Here is a 19,386-nt window from a genome sequence, read left to right on the forward strand (position 1 = left end):
CTAAGTCAAACTCCGTCCCTGACTGTATTCAAATCTAGGCTCAAGACCCACTTCTTTGAGGTGGCTTTCAACTCCAAACCCCCACATGCTATTAGGCATTAATACCTTATGAACTCCCCAACCCCATACTTGTCCTAAGCCCCCACTCACTGTAAGGCATTCATGCCTGATGAACTCCCCAATCCCCTACTGTCATGTTTGTCTGTTAAGTAGAATGTGAGCTCGTCTGAGCAGGGACTATGTCTTGAATGTTTTAATTTACAGCGCTGTGTACATCTAGCAGCACTATAGAAATGATGAGTTGTAGTAGGCAGAGGAGGAGGAGAGAGAGACAGGAAATTCTGGATGGCTAGGGGGAGAGATGCACCCAGAAAGGGGATACTGTATGTTTTGGGGTACAGAGACACACACAAATGCAGAAAAGAGATATTGCATCATGGGGGGGGGGGGGTGAGAGACACCCAGAGAGGAGATGTTGCTTGGCAAGAAGGAGATAGAAAGATACAGAGGAGGTGCTGCGTGCAGGGGGGAGAAGGACACAAAGAGAGGAGATGGATGATGGACATGAAAAGAGAAGAAATGTCAAATGGACAGGAGACCCTAGCACAAAATTTTAGAGAAGAAAGAAAAATACAAACCAGATACTGGGACCAACATGATTAGAAAAATAAAACAGGTAGAAAAAATAACTTTATTCTCTATTTCATAATTAGAATATGTCAGTTTTTAGATGTACATCTGCCAGAGCGATTGAAGCTCAGAGGTAATTGGTTGAAATTTGTTAAACTTAGGGGGTACTTGGTTTGAAGAAGTTGAGAAACACTGCTTTAGTTGGATAGTGAAGGATATCTCCACTCAGGCCAATTTACCCTGGCAAATAACTTTGACATTACCCTCCCCATGAGCATGACTCTGTTCATGAATCAAGGTTCCCTTAGTGTCACTGTATAAATCAGGCAGTAGTTTCCCACACAGCTTACTACAAGTCATTACAGACCTCTTGACTGTACAAGGACTCTGGCTTTCCTGGAAATTATCAGCTCAGCAGGAATAAGACTAGTTAGAGCTCCCTATTGATATCTGATACCTGGATTCAAGGAGCAAGGAAGGAAGTAACCAAACTAGTGTAAAAATTCCTGCTTTTTTGTTTCACTTCTATTCAGATACTGTTATCTCAAGACTGTCATTGGAAAAAGGCCCTCGCTTTTGAAAGCTAGTAAAAAAATGTATTAAATCATTCCAATAAAAAGGTGGTATTTTTCCTTTTGGCTTTATCCACAAATTCTTGGAGGCTTGAGATAAGTAGGAGGGTGATGATAGGGCCAGGACTTAGTTTCTGGGAAGAACGGTCTAGATCACAGTTCTGTCATTACTTTTCAGACTCTAATAATCTTCCATTTGTGAGTCGTACAAACCTCAACAAGCTCAAGGCGACTGATCAGGAAGGAAAAGAAGAGGGGAGGAAAACGGTGGGGAGAGAGACATGAGGAGGGGCATAGGTGTTGGGGGTTGCATCAGGCAGAAGCTGAAACATTTAGTTGTCAAAGAGGTAAGTCTTCAGGGTTTTCTGAATGAGGTGTGATTTGTCTTCTTCCTGATTTCTTCTGGAAGGTCGTTCCAGGTTTTTACTTCCAGATAAGTTAGCATGGAGTGAAAGATTCATTTGTATTGGAGGTACATTGTGGATGGCAGGTTTAGTTGAATTCTGTTAAGGAGTTTTCTGGATGTTGACCAAGCTGTAAAGAATAGCTGGATGAGGGGAGCCCTTGAGTTTCCGTACAGTATGTGGTGTAAGATGCATGAAGTTTTGAAGTTTATCCGGGTTGGTATTGGAAGTCAGTGTAGTTGTTTGATGAAGGTAGAGATTGAATCATATTTCTTTAGTTTGAAAATTAGTCTAGCAATTTGTGCATTAAAGTGGTGTTGATGCCTAAGTAGGCGGAGTTACAATAGTCTAGTTGAGGTAAAACCATCATCTGGACAATCAGAGCAAAATGGTGTGGGTGAAGCAGAGGCGTTCTGCTTCAGCCTTTCCCTTCCAGGCAGCCTATAGGGAAAAGGAGTGAAGGGGATGAGCCTGTAGCAGGGCAGAGAAGAGTCACTCTTCTGCCTAATGCAGCCCCTCATGAATGTTACAAGGAGCAGCGCAGGGGGTGCTGAGGCTGTAGCTCTAACCACTACACCACACATAGGGTGATTGACTATACACTCATTCTGCACCAGGACTAGCTTGCCACACACACTAATTAAAACAGTACTCCCTGAAGAAGCCCTTTCTGGAAACGTCAATCGCTCCTCCTAAACTTACTTGCTCCACTTCATCATGCTTCTATTCTTTTCTCTCCTCTCTTCTACCTTCCAAAGTATTTAGATCAATGCTGTCTTGTTAAAATGTTTATTTTATTTTTATTTTTCCTCTAACTCTACTTTTCACTTCTCTATTACCCTCCAGGTACTTTAGTTAGATTGTGAGCCTTCGGGACAGTAAGGGAATTTTTCAAGTACCTTTCTTATTTCTAATCTTAATGTATATTTTCTGTAAACCGCTTAGAACCTAACGGATGTAGCGGTATATAAGAAATAAATTACATTACATTACATTACACTATACCTTGTTTAACTGTGTAAACAACTTGCCTTGAGTTTAGCCTTCCATCTGTTATCCCAATGCACTCTGTACCACCCATCTTGTCCCCATCTAATATCTGCATTTGACCCCTCAACTATAGGATAAACTGTATTATAGAAAAGCATTAGCATCGTATCTTTGTTATTTGAATGTTCTGATATGTGCTTATTAGATGCTTCATAAGTATTATGTCTACCTTTTTATATCTCTCTTATTTGAATTTCAGTACTGTTAATAAGTATATTTTTGAAACTGTTTCATGGTAGTCCTATTATTAAGAGGTCCTTTTACTAAGATGTGCTAGTACATTTTAGCCTGTGCTAAATGTTAACGTGTGCTAACATATCCATTATATCCTATGGACGCATTGCCACGTGTTAGCATTTAGTGTGCGCTAAGATGCACTAGTGCGCCTTAGTAAAAGGACCCCTAAGTTTCAGTTTACTGATTTTGACTTTACCTCATTCATTCTATTTACCATATTTTTCGCTGCATAAGATGCACCTGACCATAAGACGCATCCACCTGTAGAGAAGGAAAAACCAAGCAAAAAAATTCTGAACCAAATGGTGTACCCTGTCCCCCCTCTGGTGGTCTAGTAGTAGACTGGGACAGGGTACAGGGCACGTCTAGTGGTGGGCATGTCTAATGGTAGGCACGTCTAGTGGCAACCAGCCAGCCAGCTCCCAGCCCCCAACCAGCCCCAAGGCAGCCAGCCAACCCACCCCCAAGCCAGCCAGCCCCCAGCCAACCCCAGGCCAGCCAGTCCCAAGCCAGCCAGCCAGCTCTCAGGCAGTGCCAAGCCAGCCAGTCCCAAGCCAGCCAGCCAGCCCAAAGGCAAAGGCAGGCACCCCCATCCCGGTACTTTTTTTTTTTTTGTTATCCCGGTGGTCCAGCGCACTTTCCGCGCTTCTGCCTTGGTTCCCCTGCTCTCTTCCAGCAGAGTCAACGGTGCACGAGGCAGGCGTGCGCTTTTTGTGTGGCTGCTTGGTCCCGCCCTGCACTCCAAATGGAGCGAAAAATACAATTTGTTTGATCTTTTTGCTAGTTATACTGTTAACAAAATTGTAAGTTTTATGTTGAATTATACCTGCTGTACATCACTGGGTGAATCTCTTCACAAAGGCGGTTAATAAATCCCAATAAATAAATAAAATAAATTCCACTTCCTTTTTGTCTATAAATTAAGCCCTGGATAGAGCAGAATGAGATGATGACTGGACTGTTTTCCAAGTTTATTATATAATTTGATTAATCGCCTATTCCAAGTTCTAGGCGATGTAAAATTGCTAAAATAGCTAAATATGGGTAACAAATCACACAGACATAAATCCAAACAAATTAAAATGACAAATACAAACATTCCTATACAAAGTTTCCTATACAAAGTTTGAATTACTTAAACTAAGTGACTTATACATACAATATCAAAATAAAGGGAAAATTATTAAGGGATTACTTATTAATTATTAAGGGTTGTAAACTGAACTGAAGGTTCTCCTAGGGCGGGATAGAAAATTTTAAATAAACTTGGAAAGTTGGAGAGTGAATAGGATCCTCAGTGATCCAGGCATGGACAGGAGCAGGTGACAGGGTTTGCTATGTATCCATTTAGAAAACAATCATTGAGATTTGGAAAGATGTAGGCTATGTTTTGGAGAGTAGCTGCTAGTGCAGGATAATGATTATTGTTTGCAGACATGTAAACTGCAGCTCGGCATCCTGTTGCTGGAGTTTAAAACCAAAAAAACTGAATTTTCATTTTAAGCTCATGTGTTCATTTTCAAATAAGTCATCATGCAGTAAACATATACGCAGTTCCCCCTTAGACCAGGCAGGGTGAGTATCAGCTCTTCTGTCTAAGCGTCTCTGCCTGCCTCCAAATCAACCACCTTTTAATAATCCATCCACTCCTTCATTATACCTAACGTTTGCAGTCAGGGAGAAGCCACAAATAAAGGAAAAAAGGAAAAAATAGCAGAGGCAAAGAGAGCGCGGAGCACTTGCTTCTCCCCGCGGCTCGCACCACTTCCCCTTTCTCTTTCCTTTCTACATGGCTGGGCTGAAAGGCTGTGAGTGACAGCATCATGAGAACCAGAGAGCTGGAGCTGCAAGAGGCAGCCGAGGGTGGAAATGCCTTCGCACAGTGGGTAGAAAGTAAGGTAATTATAGAGCAGCTCACAACTACTCCAATGAGCAAAAAGAAAGGCAAGGAAGCTTTTTTTTTTTTTCTTCTTCTTTTCTTTTTATTTTAAATGTTGTGTTTTTTTTCATTTGCCCATCGGGGGAGGTAAAATCATTCTGAAAACTCTTTTCTCACTTTAAGGGTTGCAATAATTTATCTGAAGAAACAGAAACCATAGAGCCTGGTGTGTGGTTCAGCTCTAGTTCAATTTAATTTGATTTCATTTTTTTTTTTTTTAATAAATAACCTTCTCCCCCCCCCCCCCCTTTTTACAAAAGCATAGCACGTTTTTTAGCGCCAGCCGTAGCGGTAACAGCTCCTACACTCATAGGAATTCTATGAGCGTCGGAACTGTTACCGCCGTGGCCGGTGCTAAAAACCACGCTACACTTTTGTAAAATGGGAGGGATAGTTTGGTATTTAATGGTGTACATAGGCAAAATGGGACTAGATAAAAACAAAGATAAGAAAGGGAATAGTGACAGAGACAAAGACTAAACACAAGCCTGGCTTTGAGACTACACAGTTGTGAACTGGGATTCCTTTTCTGAGCTCACGATCTGAAGGTTCTAAAGGTCATGCACATTTTTAGACACTATGTCCTATCGCTGCTGGTCCTTATACTCTCTTTGCTCTATCCTTCTGCTGCTGATCCCTGCAATATTGTTGCCTTGCCCCACCATTTTCAGCCCCCATACTCTTTGCTCTGTCCTGCTGCTTCTGGTCCCCATGCTGTCCTTTCCCCATCCTGCTGCTGTAATTACTCATGCGCCTCATACCCTATTCTGCTTCTGCTGGTCCCCCACATGCTTTTTATCTTGTTCTGGTGCTGCTGCTGGTCCCCATGCTATCTTTGTCCTGTCTGCCATTACCTGTTGTCAGCTTAGGCCTAACTGACACTGCAGGGCCTACCCAGAGTGTATGCTGTCTTTACCATTACTACTGGGGGTAATGCTTTATTTTTTTGATTATTCCTCTTTTGTGTCCAATCACATTCCTGTCTGAAAGTAAAATAGCAGCAAACTTCCCCCGGCCCCTCCCTACATAAGAACATAAGAATAGCCTTACTGGATCAGACCAATGGTCCATCAAGCCCAGTAAACCATTCTCACAGTGGCCAATTCAGGTCCCTAGTACCTGGCCACATCCCAAGGAGTAGCAACATTCCATGCTACCGATCCAGGGCAAGCAGTGGCTTCCTCCATGTCTTTCTCAATAACAGACTATGGACTTTTCCTCCAGGAAATTGTCCAAACCTTTCTTAAACCCATCTACATTATCCGATCTTACCACAACCTCTGGCAACGAGTGAAAACATTTTTCCTCGTATTGGTTTTAAAAGTATTTCCCTGTAACTTCATTGTGTGTTCCCTAGACTATGACGACAGATAAGGTTCATAAAGTCCATCCTTTCTGCCCACCATATTTCCTATTATAATAGCCTAGACATCACCTGATATCTGGATTTTCCTACTCGTATTTATTTAGATTTGGCTCACACCTTTTCCAGAAGTAGCTCATGGTGAGTTACATTCAGATATGCTAGGCATTTTCCTGTCCTTGGAGAGTGTACTGAGTTTGTATCTGAGGCAATGGTGGGTTAAGTGACATTGTCCAAATTCACAGGAAGCTGCAGTGAGATTTAAACTGGGCTTCCCTGCTTGCTCTAACCATTAGGCTACTCCTCAAATCCATATACACTTCCCCCTCTGTATTTGCGGGGGTTAGGGGCAGAGCTGGCCCACAAATATGGAAAAACCGCGAATAATATTCAGGCTGGTTCTACCCTTATCCCCCGCTTCCCCCAGCTATTTTTAGCCCTGTGAGCACCCCCCCCCCCTTTAAGCCTTACCTGGTGGTTTAGCGGGTTTTCGGGGCAGGAGCGATATTCCCACGCTCCTGCCCTTGCAGATCGCTCACAGAAAATGGCTGCCTTGAGCTCCTGTAGTCTCTCGAGCCATTTCCTGTGAGCAATCTGCACGAGGCAGGAGCGTGGGGAGATCGCTCCTGCCCCGAAAACCTGCTACACCACCAGGTAAGGCTTAAGTGGGGGCTTACAGGGCTTAAAATAGCCCGAAAAATGAAAGGAATTTTTTTGTTTAAAACCGCGAATAAGCGAATCCATGGATACGGAATTCGCGAATACAGAGGGGGAAGTGTAGGATGTTCCCATTGCTTTTCTGTTATCTCCCAGTGATGATCATGGCTGATTTCAGTGATGTCATTGTGTTACATTACATTACATTACAGATTTCTATTCCGCCATTACCTTTCGGTTCAAAGCGGATTACAAAAAGAGTTATGGAAGAAGGGTTACAACGTTAGATCAGAGAAGGTTTCCAAGAGAGGGAAAAGTATTGTGTTGTGTTAAATTGTGTTATTTGAATTTTGTTAAGGTAATGGCGAAATAGAAATCCCTAATGTAATGTAATATACTTTATTTTATATGTTATTTTATATTTATATGTTTAAATATATTTTATTTTATATGTTCACAGCGATCCACTTATTTATTTAGTTATTCAATTTTGTATACTGTCCTCCTAGGGGAGCTTGGAATGGTTTACATTAATTTATTCAGCTACTCAAACATTTTTCCTATCTGTTCCGGTGGGCTTACAATCTATCTAATGTACCTGGGGCAATGGGGGTTTAAGTGACTTGCCCAGGGTCACAAAGAGCAGCCAGTGGGAATAATCCCAACCCCAATCCCTTGGAAAGAGGGATGAGGTCAGTCCCAATCCCACGTCTCTTGGAAAGATCTGTGAGAATAGACCCAATCCTAGGTCCGTTGGAAAGTAGTGTGGGGACAGACCCAATCTCTGGCCCCTTGGAAGGAGGGGTGGAGGACAGTCCTAATCTATGTTCCCTCAGAAGAAGAAGTGGAGGAAAAGTCCATGTCCCTGACCTCCTGGAAAAATCTATAGGGATAGTCCCTCCCCCTGGCCCCTTGGAAGGAGGTGTGGGAGAAAGGTCCCAGTCCCAGGTTCCTTGGAAGGATCTGTAATGATATCCCAGATCCCTTTGGAGGAATGGTTGGGGATAGTCCTTATTCCAGGTCCCTTGGATTGGATAGGTAGGGATAGTTACAATCCCAGGCCTGCAGAGGGAGGGGTGTAGGTTCTTTCAGGGATGGGATGGAGGGGAACTCTACAGCCTTCACTACAGAAGAGTGAAATTTACACCAAGTGTGGGTCGTGTCCTCTAAAGAAAGCATGAAAACCTTAACCAGAAGCAAAAGACAAAGATAGAATGAAAGACCTTGAGCTTTTTTCTGACTTTATACACCTCCCCCCCTCCACTTACCATTTTAATTATTTGTACTGACAAAGGAGGGTTGAAAGGCAGAGAGGACAAACCAGCCTCTTTTCTTGAGGGTCTTTGGGAAGCAGTGTGCTTTGTGCAGTTAAGATGTCACGCTGCTGCTGAACATGCTTTGTAATGTTGAATAGCTCAGGGACACAGAATTGTCAGTGCATGAGGTATAGACTATAGAGAGGGGGAGGGGAAGTAGGGAGAAGGTAGTGGAAGGATGTGCTCCTACACAGATACAGTGGGTCACACCTGGCTCAGTGAGATCTTGCTTCTCTAATCAGAGCTCTATAGCCAATCTGTGATGCAAGGAAGGGGGATTGTGGGGGTCTTTCTAGACCTGAACCAAAGTGCAGCACAAATCAGAAATGTCATGGAATGTTCTGGAAATTGTGGAATTGCTCCAGGTAGCAATGGAGTTTCTTGCCTATAATTCGCTGGCACGGAGTCTTGAGTGCCTGATTCAGGTCATGGAGTTGAGAGTGTGGTGCTTCATATATGTTATGTGTGAGGGTTGTCACGGGCATGTTTCACATGCCCTCTGACACTCACCCTTTGATCTTTAGCTGACAAGCCTGTGCAATTTCTAAATAAACTGAGCATCCTGGTATGGACTCTAAAGGAAATGACTGGCTTAGAAACTGGTTGGGTGAGAGATGTCAAAGAGTAGTGGGAAATGGAGTTTATTTTGAGAAAAGGGATGTTGCCAGTGGTGTGCCATAAGGATCCATTTTGGACTGGTTCTTTTATAAATTTTTTGTAAGTGATTTTGTGGAAGGGCTGTCAGGTAAGGATTGCCTCTTGGTGGATGATTCCAAAATCTTTAACAAGATAGATGACTTCTCGGAAGCTGTGAAAATATAAAGAGGGATCTAACAACAACAACAAAAAAAACACCTGGGGAATGGTCTAATATTTAGCAAAAGTATTGTACATGAAAGTACTGTCAATCTTAAGGCAGTCAACTGGATAGAAAAAGTGACAGCAAAACCAGAAGGATGTTTAGGAGCTCAAAGAGAGGAATAACCAGCAGGAAAAAGGAGGCGATAGTGCTTCTGTAGTAGTACTGCCCGATTCATGTCGGTGAATCGATTTGTTTTCATTAAAAAAAAATCAGGCTTTCCGATTCACTGAGCAACCCGCCTCCCCGCATACCTTTGAGTCTCCTAAAACAGGAGCAGCAGCGCTCTGGCAGTGAAAAGAATGTCCTAAACGCTGCCTCTTGCTGGCCATCCACTGCCGCTGCTGCTCCTGCTTAAGGAGGCCTGATGTCAGAGCTCACGGGGGATGGGTTCGGTCCGGAAGTGCTGCATAGGCGCTAGTGCTGCCCGATTCACGATTTGAATCGATTCAAAACAAAAAAAAACGGCTTCCCGATTCGCCTGACCCTCCCCCCTCACCCCCTAAAGCAGGAGTGGCAGCTGCCACACCTGCTATAGAGGGCGAGGGGGAGGGTCAGTTGGGAAGTGCTGCTGTCGGCTTCAAGGGGGGGGACAGGCCTTTAGGGGGGACAGACCTTCAGGGAAGGGGGGCCCTGGTGGGATGCAGACCTTTAGGGTGGGGAAAAGCCTTCAAGGGGGAAACAGGCCTTCAGGGATGGTGGCATAGGCCTTTAGGGGTGGGATGCAGGCCTTTGGGGGGGGACAGACCTTAAGGGGAGGGGGGCCCTGGTATAGAAGTACACAGAGGGAGGGAAGGGGGGGTTCAAAAAGATGTGCATATGCCGGACTTTGGGGAGGAAGAAATGGGTCTGAAAATAGAGGAGAGGGAGAGAGATGATGGACAATGGGATTTAGGGAGGGAAGGAACAGAAAGGGAGAGAAGTTGGATGCAAGGGATGGTGTGGAGGGAGGGATAGAGATACTGGATAGGAGGGTAGTTGGGAAAAGAAAGGGAAAGATGGTGGACTCTGGGGTGGTGGGGAACGAAAGAGAGATGCTGGATGTAAGGGTAATTAAGAAAAGGTGGATCTGTGGAGGGAGACGAAAAAAAGGAAAGATGCCAGACCTCCTGGGGAAGGAAGAGAAACGGAAGGGGAGGACAGAGATGGAAGATGGATGGTTAGCAGGGAGAAAGAAGAAAGAAGGAGACCCTGGCAAACAAGTTATCAGAAGACAACCAGAGCCTGAGACCAACAAAATTTGAATAATGGCCAGACAACAAAAGGTAGAAAAACTAATTTTATTTTCTGTTTTATGATTACAATACGTCAGATTTGAAATGTGTATCCTGCCAGAGCTGGTGTTAGACCGCAAACGTGAGCTAGGATTTAACAGAGAGAGGAAAAGTCTTTTTTGTTTACACCACAGCGCCAATGTGGTTAGGAGAAGGCAAAAGGGAATGAAGAGGCTGTAAAATAAACCCACCATGGTGTTTGAAAAAAAACACCCAATTGGGCAGGAAAATCGAATCGAATCGAAAAACCAATTCAATAGGCTGAATCGAATCAAATCAAATTTTTTTTCCCTGAATTGGGCAGCACTAATAGGTGCCAGTACTGTGTCTAGTCTCGGCTCCGTGACTTTAGAGGGCTCTCTGAAGGCCGGCACGTTTTCCCCTTCTCCCCACCATCATCCAGCTTCCCCCTGGTCTCCCGGTCTTACTTTCAAAACTCATTATGGCCTGGTGATGTAGTGATTCTAGCAGGCTGTCGTCGGCCTCTGCTGCACGTTCCCTCTGCTGTAGTCCATCCCAGACCAAAACAGGATGTGACATCAGAGGAGGGGCCGGACCACAGTAGAGAGAACGTGCAGCAGAGGGCAACAGCAGCTTGCTAGAATTGCTACATCACCGGCGATCCTCTGCAGGCCGTAATTAGTTTTGATAGTGAGACTGGGAAGCCAGGGTGAAGCTGGATGACGGTGAAGAGAATGAAGGAACAAACCAGGGGAAAACAAAACCACAAACTCAAATACAAAGAAACCAAAATGGAATTGTCCAGATCAGAATGATGTGCACTAAAAAAGTGTCCTCCAACTCATCTGATAATGTGAAGATCTTTATTCCTCCAATGTGACAATGGTACAACCAATGACTCAATGCTTCAATGACTCGACATGTACATGTTTCGGCCCACAGGCCTGCCTCAGGAGTCTATAAATTCATATATATCCATATAAAAAGTGTAAATAACTTCATATGAGTTAAGATAAACACGTTAAGACAAGAAATATATAAAAATGCGTAAAGGTACATATATAACTTAAATACATCAATAAGTCATTTAAAGACATACTGTAATGTCATTAACAAAATCAATATACCAATGTAATATAATAAGACATATTTAATAAAATCAGTACATATTAAGTAAAACTTGCATAAAAATAAATATAGAGACAAAAAGATAAAGAGACAAAAAAGTAGGGGAAAACTCTGCAGAATTCATAAATGTACAAATCACTAGCTGCCAAATAACTCTTAAATACATAAATTCAAAGGCACCATATATAATTAAGGAAACTTAATTATATATAAAACACTCAGTTGCCATAAAAGTGTTAAAACCATACCTTAAGAATCACGAATGCTAAAATTTGAAGAATACTGCCACCCAGCCACAATATGTGTTATTTTTATTAAACTTAATATGTGCTAATTTTATTAAATATGTCTTATTATATTACATTGGTATATTGATTTTGTTAATGACATTACAGTGCACGTCTTTAAATGACTTATTGATGTATTTATGTTATATATGTACCTATATGTATTTTTATATATTTCTTGTCTTAACGTGTTTATCTTAATTCATATGAAGTTATTTACACTATTTTTATATGGATATATATATATTTATAGACTCCTGAGGCAGGCCTGTGGGCCGAAACATGTACATGTCGAGTCATTGAAGCATTGAGTCATTGGTTGTACCATTGTCACATTGGAGGAATAAAGATCTTCACATTATCAGATGAGTTGGAGGGCACTTTTTTTTAGTGCACATCATTCTGATCTGGACAATTCCATTTTGGTTTCTTTGTGGTGAAGAGAAGGAAACATGCCGGCCTTCGGGGGACCCCCTGGTGTAGCTATTAGAAATACAGAGGAGGAGGTCCAAAGACAGGGTCATATGCCATACTGAGGGGGGAAGGGAAGAAATAATGGGTCTTAAAACAGAGGAGAGGGAGAGAGATGGTGGACAATGGAATGCAGGGAGGGAAAAGAAAGGGAGAGAAGTTGAACCCAAGGGATGGTGTGGAGGGAGGGGGGAATAGAAATACTGGATGGGGGAGTGGTCATTAGAGAAATGCTGGACTGCAGGGATGGCGACATAAAAAGGAGAGGTGCCAGACCTCCGAGAGAGGGAAGGGAAATGGAAGGGGAGGACAGAGATGGAAGATGGATGGTAAGCATGGAGAAAAAAGAAAATGTCAAATGGGTAGGAGACCCTAGCAAGCGAGTTAACAGAAGAGTTAACAAAAGACAAACAGAAACTAGAGCCTGAGACCAACATGATTTGAATAATGACCAGACAACAAAAGGTAGAAAAAATAATTTTATTTTTTGTTTTGTGATTACAATATGTCAGATTTGAAATGTGTATCCTGCCAAAACTGGTGTTGAACAGTGAATGTGAGCCAAGACCTAACAGAGAGAGGAAAAGTCTTTTTTGTATGTTTATTTTGTTTACACCACAGTGCCAGCATGGGTAGGAGAGGGCAAAGGGTGAAGGGGCTACAAAATAAACCTGCCAGGACGTTTGAAAAAAACATCCAATTGGGCAGGAAAATCGAATTGAACCTTTTTTCCCTGAATCAGGCATCACTATTCTGTAGAAGTCTCTTTTGAGATTTCATTTGGAGCACTGTGAAAAATTCTGGAGACCACACCTTCAAAAAGATATAAAGAGGTTGGAGTCAGTGCGGAGTGAACTTATAAAAATGCTTATAAAATGTATGGGGACAGACTTAAAGATCTTAATGTATACAATTTTGAAGAGGGGAGATATGACAGAGAAATTTAAATACCTCTGTGGCATTAAAGCACAAGAGGTAAGACTCAATTGAAATGGAATGAGGGGGCATAGGATGAAGGTGACAGACTTCAGGAGTAACCTAAGGAAATACTTCATTACAGAAAGAGTGGTAGATGCATAGAATGGTCTCCGTAAATGAGGGCTGTATCTGAATTCAAGAAAGCATATGACAAATGCAGAGGATCTCTGAGAGAGAGGAAGGGATTGTAGAGCTGGGCAGGCTGGATAGACCATATGGACCTTTGCTGCCATGATGTTCTATTTCTAGAAATCTAACATATACTATGCTTTCTACCCTCCAATCCTGACACTTTTCTGGTCTTGGTTCTGGTTCTGATATTTTGCCATATTCCATCTTCTGCTTTTTTTTCCTTTCTCAGTATGGACGTACAAGGTGATTATGAACCATCCGATGCATCTGGATTCATCAAAATCAACTCACTCAGGTAAGAAAAATCACCAAAACATTGCAGTATCAAACCCTGCACCTCCCATTACTATCCAGCACATCTGGGCTGTGTTTAGAATGTCTGAATTGATTCATACCAAGGAAGTTTTACTTTTGAAGGGTGAGTCTCACCATATATAAACATAAGATTTGGCATACTAGGTCATGCCAAAGATCTGCGCACACTGGCACCATGCATGAGGAAAGCACAGTTTCATTGGCTGTTAGTCACAAAAGGGCTGAATGTGAATTGCTAGTCAACAGAGCTGGAATCTAGAAAAGTATCGGTGTGCCAAGGGATGTAGTATAAAGGCTCTTTTATTTTAGAAGTAATTTTTAAATTCTCTATTCAGGGACAAATCCAAAGCTCCATTTTTTTATTGATCTATATATTCCCTGGTACCTGCAGTCCTCTGAACTTGCTTTTTGTGTTGGTAAATTTTCTGTGGAAGATAGCATATATGTGTTTAAAAATTCAGTCTGCTTGTATTTTTGTCAGTATTCAAACCTGGTGGTGAACATTTTTTAAACACTAGGGAGTTCATAATTAAAAAAAAAAAAAAAAATCTAAAAAGTGGCTTGAATGGGTACTTGGACGATCAAAAAGCCTGATCGTCCAAGCACCCATTACCAAAGCTGGTTTTAGACGTATCTAACACCAGCTTAGGCCTTTCAAGTTTAATAAAATTTTTGATTAATCGCTTAATCATATTTCTAAGCGATGAACATTTAAAAAAATTACAGTATTTGGGGGACAATACAATACTTAACAATTTTTGCATCCGAGCGGACTAAAAGACATACTTAACAAACAGTGAACACAAGGAAAAAGGAGAATGAAATACAAATTCCTTAAAGAAAAGTAAGACAATCAGGGTAAAAAACGAAAGGCAGGGAAAACAAAAGTCATAATATTAAACAATAAAAATAAAAATTTTAACCAGCGGACTGTTAACTAATTATCAAAAGCATCCTTAAAAAGAAAAGTTTTTAAATTACTCTTAAATTTCTCCAGATTACGTTCTTCCCTTAAGTAAATAGGGAGAGAATTCCAAATTTGAGGTGCAGTAACAGAAAAAATAAATTGCCGTCTTGTATTAATAACCCTAAGAGAAGGGATCGTCAATAGATTTTGTTCATTGGATCTCAGTGTTCTATTTGGAATATAAGGGATTAATAATTTATAAATGAATGCTGGAGTTTTATAAAACAGGGATTTAAAAGTAAGTATGCATAATTTATATGTTATCCGGTGAGATATAGGAAGCCAATGCGCTTTCCTAAGAAGAGGAGTTACATGGTCGAATTTCCTAGTTTTAGTTATAAGTTTAATGGAAGCATTTTGAATAATTTGTAAGCATTTTATTTCATTCAGAGAAATGCCCTTAAAAAGGGCATTACAATAATCAAGTTTAGAGATCACCAAAGAATGAATGAGAATATTAAGAGATTTTGAGCATAAAAATTGTGAGAGTGAACGAATTTCACGCAGCCTGTAAAAGGTAGTTTTAACAATATTACTAATGTGGTCATGGGAAGTCAGTTTATGATCAAAAATCACCCCTAAGATTTTTGTATTGTTAACTGATTGTAGGGGGACATTTTTTATAAAAATAGAAGAAATAAGTTTAGAATTATCTTTCCATGGAAAAAGCATCACATTAGTTTTGTTAATATTAAGTGCCTCTAAATGCATAGAGCGAAAAGAGGTGTTTTTAGAGGAGGGGAAAGGGCGGGAGATGGGCTGACCTAGACATAGGTGTACAGCAGGTATAACCAAAAGTTTAGGCAGGTTGCCTAGTCGGCACTTATACATTTTGACTTAGACCAAGTCAAAACAGGTATAAGTGCCGAAAAAAGGGCCGCTGGGCTAATCGCGGCTGCCACGATGAGCTCAGCGGCCCCACCTGCCCACCCCCCACTGCAACCATCGTGGCAGAAGAGATGGCTCATCTCTCCTGCCGCAATAGCAATACCACCAAGTGCCGCCAAATGCACTAATTTATTTTTTTTTTCTTTCAAATTTTCAATGTTTATTTAGTAACATCAAATACAATACAAACATAAACCCCTACAAACTTGGGGTAACAATGTATATAACAGCCATAAATCTAACAGCAAAAAACCCCAAAACCCTCCTTTGTAAACAAGCAATAACAAAAAACAACCCCACTCATCCTTTTCCCCTCCCACCCCTCCCCCTGGTCAACTCACAAGTACTTACTCAAATTCCCTGTTTGTGTTCCCCCCTCCCTCATTCCCCTTGTTTTCCACTCCTGACTATAGAGCTATATCTGTCGCCCATCTACATACAAGTCCCATATTTTATGAAAAGAAACTAACTATCCATTTTTTTATGCTGTTAGCTTTGACATTAAGCAAATAACATCTAATTTAGCATACACCGCCACAAGCAACGGAATCTCCGAGTGTTCCAATACTGTGCCAGCTCAAGTTTAGCTGCAACAAAAAAGGCCACAGCAAACTTATGCATCCTCTGGGATACATGAGGCAGTCACACATGCAGAAGATAGTAGTCAGCCTGACCTGTAGGATATCCTCCAGAGAGCCCATCACTTGCCTCCAAAAGTCCTGAACCACAGAACAAGAGCAGCAGCAGCAGCAGCACAGAATTTGCTTGTCGCTGGTGCCTAGACAAACAGCAGACACTATACGTAGAGCTAAGCAGGTTAAGTTAGGCCTAAATTAAATCACTTAACTAGAAGGACAGTAGTTTGGTAAAGTACCTTCCCTTTGCCCTGGAACTATCCTGATAGGGTGAGGTATTCGGAGGACATTTCAGCAGCAGTGCCACTGAAAATCAATGGAGAGTGAACTTGTATGTTTATCAGCAGCTGCTAAATATGCAGAATGATCCTTTGAATTTTGACTGGTTGTTCTTTGATGTCATCTATAACATGTCCTTGAAAATATCTCCCCTAAATGTGGCTAGGACCAGTGTGCTTTGAGCTGCTTTAAAGGATAGTCATTTACACACACACACACACACACAAATCACACTCTCCTATCAGAAATAGATTTGAAAATTGTTTCTGCGATGGGTTGTTTTGGCTTTTTTCAGGTTTTTTTCTCCCTTCTTCCTTTTTTCTCTCTCTTCTGTCTGAGTGTTTCTCCTCCTTTACAATTGATTCTGCTTGTTTCAGGCATATGAGTTTAGTGTTGTCCAGTCTCATTGTGAAACCAGTTTAAAGCATTTATGACTGGGGACCTGTGTACTTGGCCAGTAGGAACAAGTCTTATGTGCCTATGCAGTTCCTCACATCAGTGTCCTTGTTACCATCTTCAGGGAACATAGTCTTGTTTGCATTAAGTCTTGAATTTTGTCCCTTGCTGTACCTGAAGTTTTATAGACTTTTGTACTTGAAGGGTTTTCATAGATTTCTGTATAGTAGTTTCTAGTTGAGAATTGTGCTTTTCCTAAATATATATGATATGGCGTTTTATATGATTTACAATCTTGGTTGTGTGTTATCACACAACTGTGATATATTTTGTATATTGGAGAGAGCTTCTCAAGGTGATAAATTGAAATAAATGCATAAATTTATTTTATAGAGGCTTGTGAAAGTTGACACATTAATAAGTTCTTAATTTTTTTTCTTTCACTTGTTAGTAGATACCTACAAACCCTGGATGGAAATTAATTACATGATAAAAGAAAAGGCAAATAGAAATGGTTCTTCATTTCTTAACAAGCAGCTTCCTCCCCCTTCTTTCCACCTCAATTAAATTAATTCCTTTCTCTACATATTCTATATGTTAATTTAAATTATTTTTTTCTTTTTACAGACTGAAAGAGTATCACCGCTTACAGAGCAAGGTCAAGGAATAAAAACGGAATGAAAAGCAAGCCTCTCCTCCCTCTTGCCTTCCCTCTCCCTCTCTTATTCTCTTTTTTTAAGTCACTGTAATTATCCCAAGTTTGGGAGAGTAAAGCTGTGTGGTCGTTCTGTCCCTTAAAGAACAAAAGAATATTCCTGAAATCAGGAATTATGCCAAATAGTAAAACTGGACTGTATTGTCGCCAATCACTTTCCCTTTCTGCTGAGGCTGGGGTGGCTGCCCTCTCTCTCTCAGAAGACATGGCACTGAGTTGAAGAATCCAAATGACCCATAAAGCTTCTTTCAGCACAATCTGTATCAGCTCTAAGAAGTAATATTAAAAGAGGTTCTACAACTCCTCATGTCTGGCGTATGTATGAGAGGGAATAAGGATACTTGGTTACAAAAATACAATTACAGCATGGCCTCAGAAAGAAAGCATTTCTCCGAGAGCTGTTTCAGTAAATATACTTCTCCTTCCATATTCGCAGTTTCAGCATTTACAGTTTTGATTATTCACGGGTTTTAGCATGCCGGTTCCTCCTCCCCCCAAAAAATTACATCAGCTTGCATAGAGAAATCACTAATTCCAAGTGTTTACAGAGAAAATCGCCGATTCCCAGCACTTTCTTCACCGTGTTTTGCCTCTCCTTCAGGAACAGGCCAGGTTTCCCACTATGTTAGTCGCAGTTTCACCATATTCATGGTGGTTTTTTAAATAGAAGACAGCAAATAACATATGAAAAAGTTATTTGCGGTTTTGTTAATCCGCTATCACAGCGAATACGGAGAGAGAAGTGTAACACTATCTTATAGTGCAGAGGTGGGCTAACATTTTGACTGGAGGGGCTGCAGAGAAAGAATTTCATTTTATCTAGCATTTATATTATGCATTGCCAGTCAAACACAGCCTGCTCAAAGTGCTTTGCAACGATAAATGAGTATTCATAGTACACCAGAAATTTAAGACTCTCTTAAGAAAGACATCAGTAAATTTACGTTGCCACAAAAGCAATGAAATGAAAATATATAAAACTATCCATACTGTCAGCTGCCGGAGGAAAATACTGCACTCAATAGGACTCAAACTCATGCTAGCTCTTGATGCACTTCTTAAATAGAGACAATTTGCTTCTTGGTATATATGAAGTGGTAAAGAGTTCCACAAGGAGGGAACTGTGTCCATAAATAGTCTTCCTCTATTTCTAACTAGCCAAATGTCCTTTAGATCAGACAGCAACAGGTGCGATTCTTAATAAATGTCTGACAGCATACGTTGAAACCAGTAGTTTAACTGTACTCATAGTTAATGGGATCTGTTGGACCATGGAACTTTAAAATGTCATCATTGCTACAATCATTTTCAGCCATCCGTCTCCTGCTGCTACTATCATAGGAAAGTGCCTAATTAAAAAGATCCATCTCTGCTATGGATGCTACCAATAAATTGTCACATTGAATTAGGTTTTATTGGTCTAGATCAGGGATCTCAAAGTCCCTCCTCGAGGGCCGCAATCCAGTCGGGTTTTCAGGATTTCCCCAATGAATATGCATTGAAAGCAGTGCATGCACATAGATCTCATGCATATTCTTTGGGGAAATCCTGAAAACCCGACTGGATTGCGGCCCTCGAGGATGGACTTGGAGACCCCCGGTCTAGATTCTAAAACAGATCTATTCCTTCCAAGTGAAAGAGAACAAAACCGTGTGAACATAGAGAGGTTATCTGAAAGCAGGGCTAATTATTAGGATCATGCAAGGACCACCTTTCTGAATAGTGTGTCTGCTAATTACGTGAGTCCTATTTAAAAAAAGATCTGGCAGGAATGTGAGCCATACTGAACACCCAGGATTCTTCAGGGGTGCATAGGCACTCTTTCTCTACGCAAGGTAGACTGGCTTCTTTTTTTCACCGTTGCATCTACATCTGCAGAAAGGATCAGGGTGGTCTCAGAAACTGTAAGATCTATCAATTGTGTTAGTTCAGT

General features: G+C 41.3%; 1 protein-coding gene across 1 annotated transcript in view; it reads left to right on the forward strand.

Annotated features, from left to right (window-relative positions):
* The window catches only part of ASS1 (argininosuccinate synthase 1), a 159,985-nt gene extending 142,225 nt beyond the window's left edge, over nucleotides 1-17,760 (forward strand). Inside the window, exons 14-15 of the mRNA XM_033961694.1 lie at nucleotides 13,488-13,553; nucleotides 17,366-17,760. Coding sequence (XP_033817585.1) covers nucleotides 13,488-13,553; nucleotides 17,366-17,408 — 109 coding nt within the window. The 3' untranslated portion in view covers nucleotides 17,409-17,760. The remainder of the gene's footprint in view (nucleotides 1-13,487; nucleotides 13,554-17,365) is intronic.
* The last annotated feature ends 1,626 nt before the right edge of the window (nucleotides 17,761-19,386 follow it).

The sequence above is a fragment of the Geotrypetes seraphini genome, chromosome 10, assembly GCF_902459505.1.
Source record: "Geotrypetes seraphini chromosome 10, aGeoSer1.1, whole genome shotgun sequence".
NCBI lineage: Eukaryota > Metazoa > Chordata > Amphibia > Gymnophiona > Dermophiidae > Geotrypetes > Geotrypetes seraphini.